The sequence below is a fragment of the Lepidochelys kempii genome, chromosome 7, assembly GCF_965140265.1.
Source record: "Lepidochelys kempii isolate rLepKem1 chromosome 7, rLepKem1.hap2, whole genome shotgun sequence".
NCBI classification, from domain to species: domain Eukaryota; kingdom Metazoa; phylum Chordata; order Testudines; family Cheloniidae; genus Lepidochelys; species Lepidochelys kempii.
In genome coordinates this window covers 36,898,950-36,919,193 of record NC_133262.1, presented here as the reverse complement: position 1 = coordinate 36,919,193, position 20,244 = coordinate 36,898,950, and the positions used below count along the sequence as shown (strand labels likewise).

At 42.2% G+C, this 20,244-nt stretch overlaps 1 protein-coding gene across 18 annotated transcripts in view; it reads right to left on the bottom strand.

Moving 5' to 3' along the window:
* IQSEC1 (IQ motif and Sec7 domain ArfGEF 1) overlaps positions 1–20,244 on the bottom strand; it is a 718,643-nt gene that overhangs the window by 35,792 nt on the left and 662,607 nt on the right. For all 18 annotated transcript variants that reach the window (XM_073352194.1, XM_073352208.1, XM_073352210.1 and 15 more), the window contains 3 exons: positions 11,147–11,308; positions 3,292–3,414; positions 2,255–2,421 (listed from right to left, as the gene is read on the bottom strand). In XM_073352194.1, coding sequence (XP_073208295.1) covers positions 2,255–2,421; positions 3,292–3,414; positions 11,147–11,308 — 452 coding nt within the window. The remainder of the gene's footprint in view (positions 1–2,254; positions 2,422–3,291; positions 3,415–11,146; positions 11,309–20,244) is intronic.

Genomic DNA, 20,244 nt, shown 5'->3' with positions numbered 1-20,244 from the left:
AACACTTTCATTGTCAAGATCTGAAATTCCAGAATACATCAGTATCTGTGACTTAATCAGTATCAAGATGAACCAACTGCATCTGTAGATATGAAGGGAAGATTGGCAGCTGTCTGAATTACATAGACCTAAGTCTGGCCAGTAGCCACTAATGAACTCCACTGCCTTCTTCCTGCCATGCAGCGAACTACGCTGTGCGATGGAGAAAAAGGTGTTTTGTTTTGTTTTTCTTACAGCCAGTATCTTTGTGCTTACTGTTGGCGTAGCTCCTGTGTCTGTTCTGCTACTGCAGTGAGCCCATACTCTACCACAATCAAATGCTACCAATCAGAAGAAACACTATGGATTGGACTGTGCCTGACCCGTGCATGGGAGTTGAGGTGGGGGAGAGTAAGCATAGGCAGCCTTCTCTTTATTGTGCCTTTCCTGCAAGGACCAGAGATAATCATAGTCCCTCCTAGTGCCCCCTCAGGCATAAACAACCTGAAAAGGTGTGGGGCGGGGAAAAGGTCCAGCACCCTAACCGAGCCGGCCACTATGGAGCTGTAGATGCTGAGCCATCCACTTCCCATATACATGCTGCAATGTGTCCACTCCTCCTGAGTTCAGCCTCAGGCCTGGGTAGGGGTGCAGCTCCACACTATCTGGGGTTGTGTCTAACAAGCACAGTCTGGTTCTTTATCTGTGGCACAGAGAGCCAGTTTAGGTCAGTACCAGAGCTGTGCTTGCAAGCAAAAGGTGGAGGGAATTCAAACATATTTTAAGATAATGTTGCTCTTCTTTCTAACAAGCCATGCTCTGGTGAATGGGACAAGATTTTTCATCTCTGGGGAGGGAACCAGCATATAATGTGGGGAGGTATGGGATATAGATTTGGTGAACCAGGAAAGCAGAAGAGCAGAAAGGTCTGACTGTGGGTTTCAGAGCGCCAAGGGCTGGAGAACAGATTAAGCCTCTTGACTGGAAATCACTCTTCGAGTCATGGAATGGGGATTCCACATCCACACAGATGCAGAATTCAATGCAATTAGGTTAGCTGGGTTTCAGTTTCCTTCCCACTTGACTTTTACAAGGGCCTTAGAACTGATTTTTTCTAAGGGATTTAAAGCCTCTGTTTATTTCAGAAGGCCTTCAGCATGGCACACTGATTATTTTCCAGACTTTTATATATATTTATGTGTTCACAGCGCAAGTTATCTTAGGTAACATTTGTTGGATGGGGGTCTAGTAAACAAAGTTTTTAATTTTCATCTCTGAGAACGTGGATAATCATTGTGGATATGCAGCTCCCACATTAACTCCCCTTTAATATGAGTGGGAGAGTTCTTGGTTCACGGAGGACTAACTTGTCTGTCTGGCAGACAGAAAAGTTGATCCTGAAAGTTTCCTTTGAAACAAGACAGTGAAAGAAACTTCATTTTAAAAATGAAATTCAAGATTTTGGAGAATGCTGCAAAAGGTCCTACTTCTAAAATTCTGTCAGCATCGAGGACCAGTGTCCTTGGTGATGGATTTGTGAAGTGTTTCTGCCTCTGTTGACCAAAGGTATGAGTACAGAAGTCATTAGTGGGCTTACAATGTAGTTACCCATCCCTGTCTACACACTGTACTCCCCATTTCACAAACACTGGCTACGTTATCCATTAACACTACTGATCTTTGTACCTTCTTTCACTTGTTGGACAACTTTACTATATAATAGGGTTTATTCAGCCTCATTCATGTATGTAAAATTACAAACTTTATGAGCTGCCATCTGACTACACAAAGGGTGCCAACATGCCAAGTTTCAATTATATCCAGGAAATTGGCACATTACAGAGATGTGAATACAAGATAGAAGATATTTATAACAGATCTCAAGGGAGTTGGGAATAAAAGACTGAATAGAAGTTCTTTATAATGAGGATGGAATATGGATGATGAAGGATTACAAGCCTAATTCTGCTTTCACATTATTTTAGGAATAACATTGCTGAAGTCAATATATTCACAGCAGTGTAAATGCAAAGTAAGTAAAATCACAAGTAGGCTCTATATATTTTATCTTTGTCTTAGATCGTATCTGAAGTAGATTTGCTTTTAGGATGGTTAGGGAAATTTATATATATCTATCTATAAAACCAACATTTTATATATAATTTCCCTAGCCATCCTAAAAGCAAACCTACTTCAGATACAATATAATATCTGATATATTGTAATTTCCCTAACAAATAAAAAGCTTTGCTGACAATCATTCAAGTTTTCTCACCCCTTAGATTCTTAACAAAATCTTCAAGCTTCATCTTGCGTTCTGGTTTCACATTTGGGCTATACATGTCTGTGTTTAACAATATGATTGCGAAAGCTAGGATGAAGATGGTATCAGGATTTCGGAACTGTCTCACAACGCCGGGATTGCAGATACAGTATCGCTGGCTGTAAGAAACAAAGGGGGGGAAGTCGGCCAGAGTTAACAAAAGCTGTGTGACTAAAACCAAATCAATGAACTGTTACATTCAAGAGGCCAAGTTTGGTATCCTTTATACTTCATACACATTTAGTTTTCTATAGTACTTCTCTGCCCAGTCACATTCTCAGAACTAACATCCTAGAATGCTGAAGGCTTAAGTTTTCCGTTTTACAACCAGTGAACTCATTAGCCAGACCAGATCCTCAACTGGGGTAACTTCATTAACTTCAATATTCCGCTGACTTCAGTGGAACTACACCTGCTTACAGCAGCTGAGGATCTCGCCAGGATTTTTACATTTATATTTTAGATGATTTACATTTTTTCCTTCCACAATAAAGAACATTTCTGTGGGCTTTAATAAATTAATTCTCTTTGCCCCACTGTGCTAACCTGCTTAACAGAAGGTTAAAAAAAGTACATGGAGATACTGTAAAATGTAAATAAAGTCCAGTGCCTCCATGTACAGAAACCAAGCTCCTAAATTACAACAGTGAATTTTCAGGGACAGATATTTGAAGTTTAAAAAAAAAAATCTTGCCAATCAGACTGATTTTGGAGGGAATTTTTCAATTTAGAAGTACAGCTATATTATATAAAAGAATAAAAATAATTACACTAACAATATGCATTAACAATAGCACATAAAACTTCCTTATTCTATATTTAATGTATAAAGTAAACATCTACCATCATGTAACTGCATAAAAAACCCCTATTGTTCTCAAAGGCAGCTTAATAAAGCAGGGAATAGCCTAACTCTACCCAACCTCCCTGTCTCACATGGGACAGCTGGATCACGTCAGGTGCTCTGACAACGTATTTCAGTGCCATACCTAAAAGCTTCAATGAGTCGTTCTACTTTCTGAGCTTCTCCTTGAACACGGATATGAGCCTGAAATTTCCTGAGTGCTTCATCCAGTTCCATTGCTGAGAAGTCCATCTCATCCACAACACAGCTAGGACAAAACACATTCTCATTTGTTCTTTGCCCTTTCAACAATATATAATTATTCAATATACATTATGTAGAAAGAAAAAAACCCCTCCAGCGTCTTCAGCATTCCCCCAGTTCTAGTAAAATACAAAGCCACAAATACATCTCAAAACATCAGCATGTTGCAGTAATTGTCCATGAAAGCATAAGAGGAGAATTGTAAGGAATACATCAATTGGGAGTGGGCGGGAGAGGGAAGAGTAGATGTAAGCAAGCTATAAATTTTTCTTTATTGCAGAGCTGCTGATGTGACGGACGCTGATCAATGTAAAAAACTCCACATTGCCATGAATCATGATCAGTTTTGTCCTCTCAAATCAGCAAATTATCACCAAGCAGCTCTTATAAAATGATAAATAAAAAGATTTTATAAGGATTAAAATACTGACTCCAACAGCTGCAGAAAATAGGACATCCTGTACCAAGTGGCTGCGGGTTCAAGAATTTATTTATTTTAAAAGCAGTGTACATTTTCTGGCCTTGCATGATATTTTTATGGGATACCTCCATTTTTTTTTTGCAGTAAATCTCATCTCATCATTCACCCCATCCTTCAATTTACTCATGCTGAGCAAGGCAAATATCTTCTTGCTTGGGATAGACAGTACTGAGAGCTATTAAAATAGGATCATCACTGATCAAATTATATCACTAACACCTTGTTTAAAAGCTACTTTCAAATCAGAGAGTCATGGGTTCCTTGTCTTCTAACTTGGCTTTTAGGTTTTAATAACCAACCATGAATCACCGCAAGTTATAGCACAGTAATGCAGATCCTACAATAATGAAGTATGATCCAGGTTAAAAGGTTTGTTATTAAATGTTTTGATGTACAGTGATAGACTAGCATACACATTTCTCTTGCAGGATGAAGCACTGCGCTACCACAGTTTAATTCCAAAGCCTGTATTCTTTCCTTCTGTGCAAAAGTGCAAGGAGAGGAACAAAGGAGATGTGCACTCCTCCAGGTTCATTCCTAGAAGGACAAAGTTGATTCTACAAACACAACAGAATCACTATTGTAAACTCTAGAGGTTTGGAACATCACGGTCTCTTCAACACTGCAGATTGATTGATTTATTTTATTGAAAGGGGTGGAACAGTAGGTGGTAGAGTCAAATAAAGTGGAAAGTGAAGATATTTGGGGTATCTGGATCTCCAAATATCCTTGGCCAGCAGCACAATGGGAAGCTTCCTCCATTATTCCTTCCAACATCCTCTCATCAGCAAGAGGGACAGTAGCTAAGCTGCCAGTGGCTAGAGCCCATAACTGTAATTACTAACTTCAATCAGCATTAGCTTTCCATGATCTTTACTCCAGGTCTTCTTAAATTTTTGTAGGGTGTGTGTGTGTCTGGAGGATGACATGCCACTTAGTATGGCTTCTTCCTGGTGCCTATTCTCTGTCTGCTGTTTCTTTGCAGACCTTACGCAGAGTGAAGAAAGGAGGGTACAAAGGAACACCCCATTCAGTTGCTTTTCCCATCAGCGTAACACCACAACTGCCTCGGAGGTTTAGCTCCCTACTGTATTGCTGGGGAGAGAGCACAGTGGTCTTAAGGCTTTATGAAGAATTCTGTAATGGATGTAACTGAAAGGAAATACACAACACCATGTTTTCCACATGTCACTTGGACGCTGTGAGTTTTATCTAACTATCCACTCACACTGCTAGACATTTGTTTTGTTAATACAAATCCCATTTGTTAAAAGAAAAGGCATAGGCAGATAGATAGCCAGATCCTCAGCTGTGCTGGTATGGCATGTGTGACAGAGTCAGGCCAGATGGCTACAGGAGAGTGATAGAAGGCAGATATATTACCCAGGGAAAAGGGACCTACTCAACCTGGGGCTAAGGCAACAGAAAAGGTTCCAGAACAATTAGGAACTTTCTGGAAACAATTAAGACAGACAGGCTGATTAGAACACCTGCAGCCAATCAAGAAGCTGCTAGGATCAATTAAGGCTGGCTAATCAGGGCACCTGGGTTTAAAAAGGACCTCACTTCAGTTTGTGGTGTGCATGCGAGGAGCTGGGAGCAAGAGGTGAAAGAAGCTGAGAGTGAGAAGGCGTACTACTGGAAGACGGAGAAGTACAAGCATTATCAGACATCAGGAGGAAGGTCCTGTGGTGAGAATAAAGAAGGTGTTGGGAGGAGGCCATGGGGAAGTAGCCCAGGGAGTTGTAGCTGTCACACAGCTGTTAAGGAGCCACTGTAGACAGCTGCAATCCACAGGGCCCTGGGCTGGAACCCGGAGTAGAGGATGGGCCTGGGTTCCCCCCATCCCTCTATCCCCCCAACTCCCTACTTGGTACCGGAGGAGCTGACCTGGACTGTGGGTTCCACCAGAGGGGAAGGTCTCTGGCCTGTTCTCCGATCCACTAGATGGATCAGCAGAGACTGCGGGGATTGTTGTTCTTCCTTTTCCCCATGCTGGCCAGCGATGAGGCTAACTGAGTGAACGGCAGATTTGAGCCACGAAAGTGGCCAAACTGGGGGCTGCCGTGAACCTCCAAGGCAAGCAAATCCTCCAATAAGCGCAGGACCCACCAAGGCAGAGGAGGAACTGCGTCACACATGGCAGGAGGGAGAAAGGTGTCTTTATGGCCACCACGGGGTACTCTAGTGGCCAGGGATCACTGCAGTACAGCAGTGCTCTAGCCATTCCCCTTGACACCCCTCATATCCTGGCAAGGGGTATAGCATCAAGTCATTATGCCACCCAGGGAGACCCTCACATTAGGGGAATCCCCAGATAGCCAATTATGAAGCACCACAAAGCAGCTGGAGAGTGGCAATGATCCAGCCCAGAGTCTGAAATGTAGATTGTTTTCTTGGAGGTTTTCAAAATTACATGGTGAAGATGTTTTAAAGCAATTAAATGTTCCCATACAATACACGCATGTTTACGCTCATGTATAAGAACCAGGAAGTGCACTGCGATGGCAAATGAAATATATAGTCACAAGCACACAAAATAAAAGCATCAATCATGGAAAATAATTACATGTTTAACATTATTTTTACTACCTTAGCTGCGGTTAGTATCACGGGGGAATGGAATCGTGTTTCAAGTATGATTTAAGACATGATTTTAAGTCTGATAGCATGTCTTTATCACAGATGGAAAAACAGTCACCATTTTGTTCTAGCACAACAAAGAATGCGTGTGAACATCCCTAATGGCAGGTCGGCTTGGTTAAAACCGTTGTGCTTTTTTGCTGCCAAGGCTCAAAGTGTTATATGTGAGTCAATTAGGCTATCTTGGGGTTGCCTCAGAACAATATTTTTTCTTAACATGACTGGGGCAGGTTATTTTAAGAACAGATTACTTGCAGCAAAAATACAGTCAAGAGGTCATAGGCAGGTGGATGTCCTTTTTGGCAATTTACCCATCCAGGAAATCTCATCAAACATACACCATCTGGCTATCAACGAGATTCTTACCCAATTTTCTGCTAGGTTGCCCAAGGCACAGTGAGGTTAAATGATTTGCCCAAGATCACAGAGAATCAATGACTCATTTTAGGTTAGAATCCCGCCTCTTCCTTGCTCACCACAGTTTAGTCTGATCATTAGACAATACGCCTTCCTTGGAAAATCTTCACCCCAGTCTAATAGAGGCATAGATCCAGGGAATGGTTGCAAATGGTTAGAATGGGCCAGCCAAACTTCCTGCTGAATGGCCTGATTGGTTGAATTGAAATCTTCAACTTCTTTAGGGCAAGTCACTAAACTTCACTGCATACCTTTGTGTAGAACCCACATTCTCTATTCAATTACCTCCTGCTGCTGTTTGTAAAGTAAAGATGCAGCTCTTGAACCAGAAGGTTTACAAATAAAAGCCCCGGGCCCTGTAAGCAAAGATCTATGATGTGTGTATAAATGCAAATAAACTATACTAACACACTGTTCAGCTTGCACAGTTGAGACACAGAGGTTCTAACAGCAACAGCATTGTACATCTTGTACACAATAAACAACACACAGTAATAGATCAAGCTACACATTTAGTTAAAAAAAATAACTAAAAATAAAAAAAAATTTGAAACAAGGCCTAGTGAAAAGTTGGTGTGGGAACCTTATTTCCACTTCCGTCATTTGGGTGCATGAAATTGTGCATTGACAGAGTGCATTTAATTGCCATGCTTTAGAAAAAACGAACTGCCTGTGACTGATGCTCCCAATTATATGATCCCATTTAGGCTTCGGAGTCCATGATTCATTGAGGTGGATGTGGCAGGAAGGAGTTAGGGATAGACTAACCCAGGGGTCAGCAACCTATGGCACGCGTGCCAAAGACGGCACGCGAGCCGATTTTTAATGGCACGCTGCTGCCTGCCGGGTTCCAGCCGCCGGCCCTGCTCAGCCCACTGCAGAACCCAGGCCGGGACCCTGGCAGGCAGCAGCATGCCATTAAAAATCCTGCCTGCCCCGGCCCACTCTTCTCCGCCCTGCCCCCTGTGGGGGCAGGGTGAAGAAGCTTGGTCCTGCCAGCTGCTGCTGCAGGGCAGGCAAGGTCCCCTTCCCCCTCCTCCTCCCCCAGCCGGGTTCCTGGGTTCCTGCCGCCAAATCAGCTGATGGCCCTTGCACGGGAGGGGGAGAAGTGGAGCCATTGCGTGCTCGCTGCTCTAGGGAGGAGGCGGAGATGAGGTGGGGATGGGGCCTTGGGGAAAAGGGGTGGAATCATGGCATATCCCCTCCAGCCCCCCCCCGTGGGACCAATGGGGACCTCTTGTGTGGCAGAATGCTCCACATGAACTCTTCCAGCTGCCCAGAAAGGTATCTTTGTTGTCATCAGCTGACCCCAGGACCTGGGACTATAGGCATAGGCCAGTTGTCCCTAATGGTTAGTCCAGGGGTCGGCAACCTTTCAGAAGTGGTGTGCCGAGTCTTCATTTATTCACTTTAATTTAAGGTTTCGCGTGCCAGTAATACATGTTAACGTTTTTTAGAAGGTCTCTCTCTATATGTCTATATATTTACATAACTAAACTTTTGTGGTATGTAAAGTAAACAAGGTTTTCAAAATGTTTAAGATGCTTCATTTAAAATTAAATTAAAATGCTCGTCTTACACTGCTGGCCCACTTAGCCTGCACCCCTTGCACCAAATGGGAGCTGCCTAGGTAAGCTCTGGGCAGGGAGCACCCCCTTGACCCTAGCCCACACCCCCAGCCCTCTGCCCTGACCCCTACACCCCCCCACATCCCTCCAGCCCTCTGCACTGACCCTTAGATCCCCCCACGACCCCAGCCTTGACTCCAGCACCCCCCACACATACCCAGCACCCCTGCACCCCCTACATTCTCACCCCCAACCTGAGCACCAAAGGGGAGCTCCTGCACCCCCCTCCCCACATTCCTACCTGCACCCCTTGCACCGAATGGGAGCTGCCCAGGTAAGCACTCCACACCCAAACCTCCTGCCTCAACCCTGAGCCCTCACCCTCATTCTAGCTCCTGGCCAGACCCTACACCCTAACCCCCAGCCTGCTCCTTCACCCCCAGCCCTGTGCTCAGCGCACTCCCACCCTCATCTCAGTGCAGAGAGAGGAAGAGAATGGGCTAGAACCAGGGAGAAGGTATGTACCCACTCTATGTGGGCAGGGTCGGGATCCCAGACCGGCAGTGGGCTGAGCAGGGCCGGCAGCCGGGACCGTGGCTGGCAGGAGCCGGCGGACGGAACCCCAGACCGCGGGCTGAGTTGCTCAGCCCACTGCCGGTCTGGGGCTGCCGATCTGGGATTCTGGCTGCCAGCCTCTTGCCAGCCGTGGTCCTGGCCTCAGGCCCTGCTCAGCCTGCTGCCAGCCTAGGTGAATGGAACCCCAGGCTGGCAGCAGGCTGAGTGGGCCAGCAGCATAAGACGAGCATTTTAATTTAATTTTAAATGAAGCTTCTTAAACATTTTGAAAACCTTGTTTACTTTACATACCACAATAGTTTAGTTATGTAAATATATAGACATATAGAGAGAGACCTTCTAAAAAACGTTAACATGTATTACTGGCACGCGAAACCTTAAATTAAAGTGAATAAATGAAGACTCGGCACACCACTTCTGAAAGGTTGCCGACCCCTGGACTAACCATTAGGGACAACTGGCCTATGCCTACAGTCCCAGGTCCTGGGGTCAGCTGATGACATCAAAGATACCTTCTTGGGCAGCTGGAAGAGTTCATGTGGAGCATTCTGCCACACAAGAGGTCCCCATTGATCCACCCCAGTGTTTAGGTAAGCAATGATACCACAAAGAAGCAGCACTGCCAAAAACTCATGCTTTCCAAAATCATGACTCAGATCTCTAAAATTATGAAAATGGCTTAAAAATCATGAGACTTAAAAAATAATACTTTGGGCATTCTTTTACTTTGCTTTCTGGTTTTTGTGGCTTTAGGAGGTCACGTGTTCAGGATTTTCTCCATATTGATTAGGGCTAGAAATGTACTTAAAAAAATAAATGCCCAGGTTCTCATGTAATCACATGGCTCCTAGAGCTTGGCTTTAAGAGAAACACCAACTACCATGAGACTTGGGATAACATCACAAGAGGTTAGTGAGTTAGTAATGCTGAGTAGGGCTCCTCGGGCCTGATTCACCTCCAGTAAAGTCAAGGGAAGATTTTCCATGGGGGCTGAATTAAGCCTCTGTTGACCAGGCTCAGAAAGTGATTTTCCAATCGTTTTTAAACTTAAAATCCCCCACAGGCCCTAAAGCCAGGAAAGGCATACAGTCCCCAATAAGGACTATTTCTATGCAAATCTCAGCAATTTTTTTCTGTGGTCTTGGCCAAAACTGTGCGCTTAGAATTTTTGTTTTGTCTTTTTACACTGGGAAAAGGGTATTCCCCTCCCAATGTACCCGATGCAGTTACATAGCCTGTTAAACATCTAACTGGCTGTTTGTGCAGTAAGTGGTAATTCTTCATGCAAGTCACATGCACGCAAGTCAATAAATCTGGGGCAAGATGCAACGAGCTTTGCTAGTGAGCACGTCATCCATACTGGTCTTGAAAAGAGTCGCTGCTAAATGAAATATCAAATCACTTAAAATAAACAAAAGCAACCTCCATCCTTAACAGACAGTATCTGAATAACCTTAACCAAACTGTTGGTGAGTGTAATTTGCTGCTCCCCTTTTGTAATAGGTTTTTATCTAATCCTTTGCAAGAAACTGGTTCTCAGACACCCTTATTAGACAAACGCCATCATAAGAAGTGTCTGTGTATCTATAAAATAGTAATGGTTATTTTCATGTTCCTTTACTGATGAAGTGTCATGTAGCGCATAATGGGTTTCGTTTTGTTTTTTTAATTTCACACAGTAAGTTATTTCAGAGCTTGAAGAAGGAAAACGGTCTCAAAATTAACAGACAGTCCTCCCCAGTGAAATTGCAACATAAATTTACAGTAAACGTGAATTCTATAGTGTATATAAATCCTTATAAGCATCCTACTTGATCAGTTTTGTTGAGAAATGTTAGCATTGCTGGTAAGTAAGGAAGAGTATTTATTTTTGCCTGTTCTTTGTTAATCCTTACAGTCTGGCAGTTTTTTCTTTCCATTCCATGCACAAAATATCCATGAACTTTCATTCCATGCACAAAATATTCCATGAGCATTAGCCCATTTAAGTGTCCCACAGGGCACATGTGAATACCTAAGTGCTCCATCCCATCCCCTTACACACTACTCACTCCAATACATCTCGGTTGAACTGCTTCTGTCGATTGCCCAAAAACTCTCCAATCATCTGTCTGCTGAGACCTTTCCTTTGCAGGAGAAAATGGGCAACACCAACTGGAGTGTCCGGCACAAAACCTCTCTCAATTAGGTACTGGACTCCTTTTTCAGGTTTTCTAGGGAGAAATATAAACATAAAGCCACTTATTTCATTTCCTTCATTCCCATGTGCATTTGAATTTTTCCCAAAACCTCATCTATTCATAAGTCACATTAGACTGGCTGAGTTAGAAGGTGGGCGGCTGTAGCTTTAAAATAATAGTAGTCATATTGTAAAACCATAGAGTTGTTTTATTTTTAATTATGTATTGGCTTTGAAATGGATCTTCAAGGTGAAGAGGCACTGAAAATCTCTCCAACTGCATTTCTGCAGTACTCATCCGAACTAGGTTGACCCTTCTCCCTGATCTTTCCAGGAGCTAGTCTATCCAATCACAGCACGTAAGAAGCTTCAGACATACCATGGAAGTTATTACATCATAAGCCAAAGTCTAGAATGACCATCAACATCAGATACAAAACTGAAGACATACCTTGTGCTATCAATGAGAGAGCACCATGTCCTATGAAAACATAATTAAAAAAAAAATCTAACATCTAAATCCTAGAGTATGCAGAAAAGTAAGAGGCATCTAAGATGATGCAACTCACAAGCTGAAGGAAAAGAAGAGAAGAGCAACAGAAAATGCAATTACTACAAAGGTAAATCAAAGAAGGGGTAACCCCCTCCTTTAATTTACAACTTCTTCCAGCTTCTCGAAATATACATATACATATGACTATTAGATTCTGATTCCTTCACAATCATTTAATTCTGTGTAATTTACACTCCTTTCTACACTTCCAAATTTAGCTCTGCGTGATTTCAGATCCCACAAAAATGAAAAGTACGCAGCTATTTTTCTGACAAACATATTAAATGGTGAGGATTTCCTGCTATAAATCTGTGGCTTAAGCAGTCATATATTTTTTGCTCGCATTTTAAATGACAGAGTCCTGCTCACAGCATAAACAGTATGTTATGTTTCCAGCGCTGCTACCCAGCAGACGTCCACAATTTGTAATGCAATACTTTCACAGCTCCAATAGTTTCATTGCCTTCTCTATTTTCTAAAGATTAGGACACAATGGACACCTGTAAAAATGAATGGTTTGCAACTTTCCGGATGAGCAGAAGGATATTGCATTTCTTAATGCTAGTGAAATCAATTTCAAAGAACAAGGTGACCCTGCTATTTTTATACAAGGATGATCATACAACCCTTTCCTCAGGCTTTTTTGTTTTGTTTTTAACACTGAAAACAACATTACCAAATAACCCTTCAGTCCCCATTCTCTGCGACATTACACTATTATACATTTGATGCCCAACTAAGTGTTAGGCAGATCAGAAAAATATATGTATTTCATCCAAACTGAGCAGTCTCAAAAACTTTCATCTCAGAATCTCTTAAATCAAGTTTGGTGGCTCTTTTCATTTGAAGTTAAAGTAGTAATGTATGCAGTTACCCCATGAGGACAAATTCGTAAAATAATCCTCCCCTAGTCCAAAACAGATTTCATCAGAAGAAAAATATTTAAGAGCTGTATTCTTATATTCTTGAGTCACACTTCAGAATTCTGGATCTCCCTGAACGTCTAATTTAAACAGCACCAAAAAAAAAAAAAAGTCTATGACAGGAAATTTTCCCTACTAGTGAACTTTCCATTCCAGCAGTTACTAAGCAAGGAAAACAAAAGGACTAATCAAAACAGTAAGGCTTCTCCCATCCACCGGAGACTGTATCTTCTGCAGATTGAGAAGATATTTGATAATTTTTCCTAGGCTAAATCATAACTTTACCTGCTTTCCTCTTTCCCCGCATCAAAGAAAAACCCCAAACCAAAAATTAATGTTAATAGGATCATGAAAAGAGTAGCATGGATGTCTATCCACATTCCTGGAACTTCTGGAACCGCAATTTACACTGGGGAAAATTTACACATAGGGATTTTCCTTTCTGCTTATACAATATTCATAACACAGACTCGTGGTTATAAGTAAAATTAACCATGATTAAAAAAAAAAATAAAAAACCAACAAACCTTAAAGGAACAATTATGAGAAAGAAAAGAAGAGACGGTTATAAAGATTAGAGACCTACAGCATAAAGGCTCTAATTCAAGCTGTAAAGGTGTCGAGTCTAGGGGGCTGCCTTAGAGATTTTGGGCCAGATCCTATGGAACTACAGCACTTTGCACTAGCTTAGGGTCTCGCTCTTCACAGAAGCTTTTCTTTTGGTCTAGGAACATGAAATCACTTTAACAGACACTGGATAAAAGCCTCCAAAACTGACCCACAAATCCATTTAGCTATTTGAGGCCAGAAGCATTCTTATTGCCTTAGTGAAATATCAGCAGAGAGTCAAGCAATCAAATCTTTTGAAAAAGAAAAATTCCATTTGGTTATAAAAAGTATGAAACGAAAACACTGCTTGTGAAAATCTTTGGACTGGGAGCCCAGAACGAGGGCTGCCATTTACCCACATGACAATACAGCATTGGTGGTAATAGTGTTAGCTTCATCAAAATGATGCACCAATGTGATTCAACTCAAACCTGGAGAAGCCACCTCTAAAGATAGAGGCCAAACTACCTTCTTAGCTATTTCCCACTAATTCCTGGCCTTATCTGCTGAGACTGTTAATTAGTGCTAAATACTCTGGCATTTTGTTATGCTAATACCTGTCAGCTACTTATTTCACACAGACGATGCTTTGGTCCACCAAAGAACCATGTGGTCCATGTACAATTTTAAAACTGGTCATAGCGAGAAGGTCCCATGATGTTTTTTCTATCTAAGTTTAGGGCAAAGAGATGGATATGAAATTTCTAGGTTGACAATGGACGTTGATTTTAAGGAGGATTCTGGGAATAGTTCAAACATCTACTTTATCATAATCAACAACAAACAGATGTCTGCAAACGAAACAAAAACAGTTCATTTACTCTTCTAGCAGAGGCAAATATGACTAATAGAGCAACTTTATAAAAGATTAAAACAGAAAAAGGTTAGTAGCTATAAGCTCAAATGGATGACGGACGGCAGCCTAATTACAATCAAATTAATGGTCTAAGGAAGAAAGAGATTCTCCTAACTTCGGTATTATCCCAACTTTTGGTATCTTAACTTTGACATGTAACTAACACATTTTCCAACCAGCGGCCACAATATTAATGAAAGTCCTTTAATTTATCTTCTGCTAACAGATACTTAACATAGTGAGTATTTCATGCTGGAGCATATACACACACCCATCCATACATTCACTCCAAGTGCAGCAATGGGCTTTAGATGATTGCTTCCTTGATTCTATTGAGGAAAAGGGTGTTCCAGATTTGATTCTGACAAATAGGAAGGAACTTGTTGAGAATGTGATGGTGGAAGGCAGCTTGGGTGCAAGTGATCATGAAATTACAGAGTTTGTGATTCTAAGGCATGGTAGAAGTGAAAACAGCAGAATAAAGACAGTGGACTTTAAGAAGGCAGATTTTAGCAAACTCAGAGAGCTGGTAGGTAAGATCCCATGGCAAGCAAGTCTAAAGGAAAAAAGGGTTCAGGATTGATGACAGTTTTTACAAAGACATTATTAAAGGGCAAACTACCTCAGTGTGCAGGAAAAACAGGAATTATGGCAAGAGACCACTCTGGTATAACCAGGAGATCTTCAATTACCTGAAATTCAAAAAAGTTATACAAAAAAGTAAAAACTAGATGAATAGGAACAAAAACAGAAAGACCAAGACACAAAACAAGACTAAACTAGCTAAAGACATAAAGGGTAACAAGAAAATATTGTACAAATACATTAGAAGCAAGAGGAAGACCAAGGACAGGTAGGCCCATTACTCTGTGAGGAGGGAAAAAGACAATAACAGAAAATGCAGCAGTGGCTGAAGTGTTAAATGCCTTTTTTGTTTCAGTTTTCAGCAAAAAGGTTAGCAGTGATTGGATGACTAACATATGGAACATAAGTATGAATGGGGTAGGAAGGTTAAGAGGCTAAAATATGGGAAGAACAAATTAAGAATTACAAATTAGATGTCTTCAAGTAGGCAGGGCCTAATGAAATACATCCCAAAATGAAGGAATTGGCTGAAGAGATCTCTGTGCCATTGGTGATTATCTTTAAGAACTCGTGAAAGACTGGAGAGATCCCAGAGAACTGGAAAAAAGAAAATCTAGTACCTTTCTATAAAAAAGGGGGAAAAGGACAACCGAGGGAATTATAGACCAGTCAGCTTAACATTAGTACCCAGAAAGATAAAGGTTCAAATAATCAATCAGTTTGTAAGGACCTGGAATATAAGAAGGTAGTGTGTAACAGTCAACATGGATTTGACAAGAACAAATCACAAGCTAACCTACCTCCTTCTTTGACAAGGTAACAAGATTATGTTTGGGTACTGGGGAAAGTAATAGATGTAATGTGTCAACTTTAGTAAGGTTTTTGATAATGCCTCACATGACGTTTTCATAAACAAAAGTAGGGAAACATAGCCTCGCCCAACCTACTATAAAGTTGGACAGCCGTACTCAGAGTAGTTATCAGTGGTCTGCAGTCAAGCTAGAAGAGTATATTGAGGGGGGTCTCACAAGTATCTGTCCTGGATCCGGTTCTACTCAGTATCTTCATAAATGATTTGGATAATGGCAAAGGGAGTACACTTAGATTCATAGATACTAAGGTCAGAAGGGACCATTATGATCATCTAGTCTGACCTCCTGCACAACGCAGGCCACAGAATTTCACCCACCCACTCCTGCGAAAAACCTCTCACCTATGTCAGAGCTATTGAAGTCCTCAAATCGTGGTTTAAAGACTTCAAGGAGCAGAGAATCCTCCAGCAAGGCTGCAGAGGATACCAAGCTAGGAGGGCTTGCAAGCACTTTGGAGGACAGGATTAGAATCTATAATGATCTTGAAAACTGGAGAAATAGCCTGAAATAAATAGGATGAAATTCAATAAGGACAAATGCAAAATACTACACTTAGGAAAGAATTACATAAACACAAAATGGGAAAATGACTGTCTAGGAAGAAGAACTGCAGAAAAAGATCTGGGGGTCGTAGCTGACCACAAACTAAATACGAGTCAACAATGTCATGCTGATGCAAAAAAAGCGATCACCACTTTGGGATGTATTAGCAAGTCTTGTAAGCAAGACAAGAGATGTAATTTTTCCACTCTACTCCGCACTGATGATGCCTCAATTGGAGTACTATATCTGGTGCTGGGCAGCACACTTTTGAGAAAGATGTGGACAAACTGGATGAACTCCAGAGGAGAGCAACAAAAATGATTACAGGTCCTATGTAACATGACCAGTGAGAAGGGATTGAAACAATTGGGACTGTTTAGTCTGGAGAAGAGAAGACTGAGGGGGGACACGATACAGTCTTCAAGAACATAAAAGGTTGTTATAAAGGGTGATAAATAGGGCTGTGAAGCGATTAAAAAAAATTAATTGCAATTAATCTCACTGTTAAACAATGCTAGAATACCATTTATTTAAATATTTTGGGATGTTTTCTACATTTTCAAATATATTAATTTCAATTACAATTACAACACAAATACAAAGTGTACAGTGCTCACTTTATATTTATTTTTTATTACAAATATTTGCACTGTAAAAAACAAAAGAAATAGAATATTTCAATTCACCTAATACAAGTATTGTAGTGCAATCTCTTTATCATGAAAGTTGAACTTACAAATGTAGAATTATGTACAAAAAAAACCTGCATTCAAAAAACAAAATATAAAACTTTAAACCTACAAGTCCGCTCCGTCCTACTTCAGCCAATCGCTCAGACAAACAAGTCTGATTACAATTTGCAGGAGATAAGGCTGCCCACATCTTGTTTGCGTCACCTGAAAGTGAGAACATGCATTTGCATGGCACCGTTGTAGCTGACATCGCAAAACATTTACATGCCAGATGTGCTAAAGATTCATCTGTCCCTTCATGATTCAACCACCATTCCAGAAGACATATGTCCATGCTGATGACAGTTCTGCTCGATAACAATAGAAAAAAGAGCGGATTGATGCATGCTCATTTTCATCATCTGAGTCAGATGCCACCAGCAGAAGGTTGATTTTCTTTTTTTGGTGGTTGGGGTTCTGCAGTTTCTGCGTCTGAGTGTTGCTCTTTTAAGACATCTGAAAGCATACTCCACACCTCGTCCCTCTCAGATTTTGGAAGGCACTTCAGATTCTTAAACCTTGGGTCAAGTGTTAGATCTATCCTTAGAAGTCTCACATTGGTACTGTCAGGGTTCCCTCCCCCCTCTGAACTTTAGGGTAGAGATGTGGGGACCTGCATGAAAGACCCCCTAAGCTTATTTTTACCAGTTTAGGTAAAACTCCAAGGCTCAAGAACAGGGATAGGTGTGAAAGCTTGCCTAGCCTGGCTGCGGGTGACCATTCGCACCCTCTTGGCTAGCTTCACATGGTTGGCCAAGTCTTCCCCCAGCAGCATGAGAATGGGATAATGATCATAGACTGCAAAAGTCCACATCCCTGACCATCCCTTATACTGGACAGGCAACTTGGCTGTAGGCCAATCAAAAGAGCTGGACTTGAAGGGTTGACTCATCACTTAGGCCTCTGGGTTGGTTAAGTTGGGGTCCACTAAGGATTGGTGGATAGCTGACACCTGCGCTCCAGTGTCCCTCCACACTGTAACCTTCTTCCCGCCCACACACTCAGTTTCCCTTCGCTCTGACGGTATCTAGGAGGCATCTGGGCCTGAGGACCTTTGGTGTGACCCCGGTACAATGAACTGTAATCTGTTGGGGTTCTTTGAGCAGTTGGCCTTCACATGCCCCAGCTCATTACATTTAAAACATCGCCCAGCGGGGCGAGATGGGTTGCTGGAGAATGGTGTGGTGGGACGATAAGGGGTCTGCGGTTTTACTTGGGGTGTAGGTGGGGCCTTGGGCTGCCCCCGGTGGTGTGGTCTCGGGGTGTCCCTTCTGGTATTCACCCAAACTGCGACCAGGGTTGTTCCTCTCTGCTACCTCCACCCCTTTGGTTCCAATTTTCCGCGCCTCTTTGGCGGTCTGGGACTGCTCGAATTGATCAGCATAATAGCTACACAAGGCAGTTCATAGAAATCAGGGTTGGAAGGGACCTCAGGAGGTCATCTAGTCCAACCCTCTGCTCAAAGCAGGACCAATCCCCAATTTTTGCCCCAGATCCCTAAATGGCCCCCTCAAGGATTGAACTCACAACCCTGGGTTTAGCAGGCCAATGCTCAAACCACTGAGCTATCCCTCCCCCCTAAGAAGCAAGCCCTTCTGCTGAGTCCATTTTCTTATCCCATAACCACTGTTTTACATCATCATTGGTTATAGTCAGGAATGGCTCCTGTATCATCAAATTCCACATTTCTTCAAAAGCTAGTTACATCCCACTCTTTGAGCCATTTATCAAACAGATTAGTCTTCTGGTTTACATAAGCCACATTACTTAGTCCAGCCCCTCTCTTAAGGGCTTTAAATTTTACTTTATAAGTTTCAGGAGTAATCTGAAATGGTTTTATAACCAAATCCTTAAATTTACCATAGTTAGAAGCACCACCTATAGGCATCTTATTGACTACGTCCAGAGCTCTGCCAGTCAATTTTGCTACCACGGTGGTCATCTTGTGATGATCAGGAATTGCATGGAGGGTGCAGTCTTTTAAAGGTGATGAAATATTCGACAATATCACTGGTTTCATCATACTGGGTCATAGTCGCTCCCATTTGTGGATTTTTGGGGAAGTGGAGCCAGCAGCTGGAGGGGTTTGTCTCCTCAACTCCATAACAGACAGTTCATGCTTCTGGGCCTCCATCTGGAGGGCAGCCTCCTATTTGGCTCTTTTTGCCTCCACAGCTCTCTTGTGGGCAGCTTTTTTGGCTGTCTCTTATGTTTGTTTTCTTTCTTTGTTGCTTTCAGTTTAGCCAACTCTAGTTTAGTAGCTGCACCACTGGTAATCACTTTTCTGGTTGGATGGTTGTTTTTTTCGGGTTTTTTTTTTTTTTTTTTGGTACTTAACCTAGCCTAACCGGAGAGCTAGAAAGAAAAAACAACAACTCAGCTGGTGAATTTCCTGGCTGTAGCTAAACCTTTGTTAAAAAAACTAACACCTCTGCCTCCAGGCAAAGAGAGAGAAAAGGAAAAGAAAACTCCTGCTTTCCCCAAGCAGCTAAAAGAAGGGAAAAAAAATTCTTAACGTTTGTGCTTTTGATTCAAAATGATTTCTGGTTCAAAATGATCCCACCTCTACAACCATGTCAGGGTTCCCTCCCCACTCTGAACTTTACAGTACAGATGTTGGGACCTGCATGAAAGACCCTCTAAGCTTATTTTTACCAGCTTAGGGTAAAAACTCCCCAAGGCACAAATTTTCCCTTGTACTTTGGATTAGGTAAACATTGACACTACCAAGTGATTCAAACAAACATTTAGGGAGGGCCACTTGGAACCCTATCTCCCCCCTAACATCCCCCCAAACCCCCTTTCCTGGGGAGGCTTAAGGATAAACAAGATGAGCACAGACCAACCTTGGGTTTTTAGGGACACTAAAAACCCCAATCAGATTCTTAAAGAAAAGATGAAGTTACTCATCTTGTGCAGTAATGATGGTTCTTCGAGATGTGTCCCCCTATGGGTGCTCCACTTTAGGTGTCTGTGTGCCCCTGCACTTCTAATCAGAGATTTTTGGTAGCAGTGTCCCGTTGAGCCCGTGCATGTGCTCTCCCTCCCTCGTGGTCTGCCTCGAGGCTATTTAGCACTGCACGAGCGAACCCCCCTCACTTCCTTCTCTACCACAGAGCTCTATAGAGAACTCCGAAGTGGAGGGGAGGAGGGCAGGTTGTGGAGCACCCATAGGGACACACATCTCGAAGAACCATTGTTACTGCACAAGGTGAGTAACTTCCTCTTCTTCTTCGAGTAGTGTCCCTATGGGTGCTCCACTTTAGGGGACTCCAGAGCAGTAGCCACCACTGGAGGC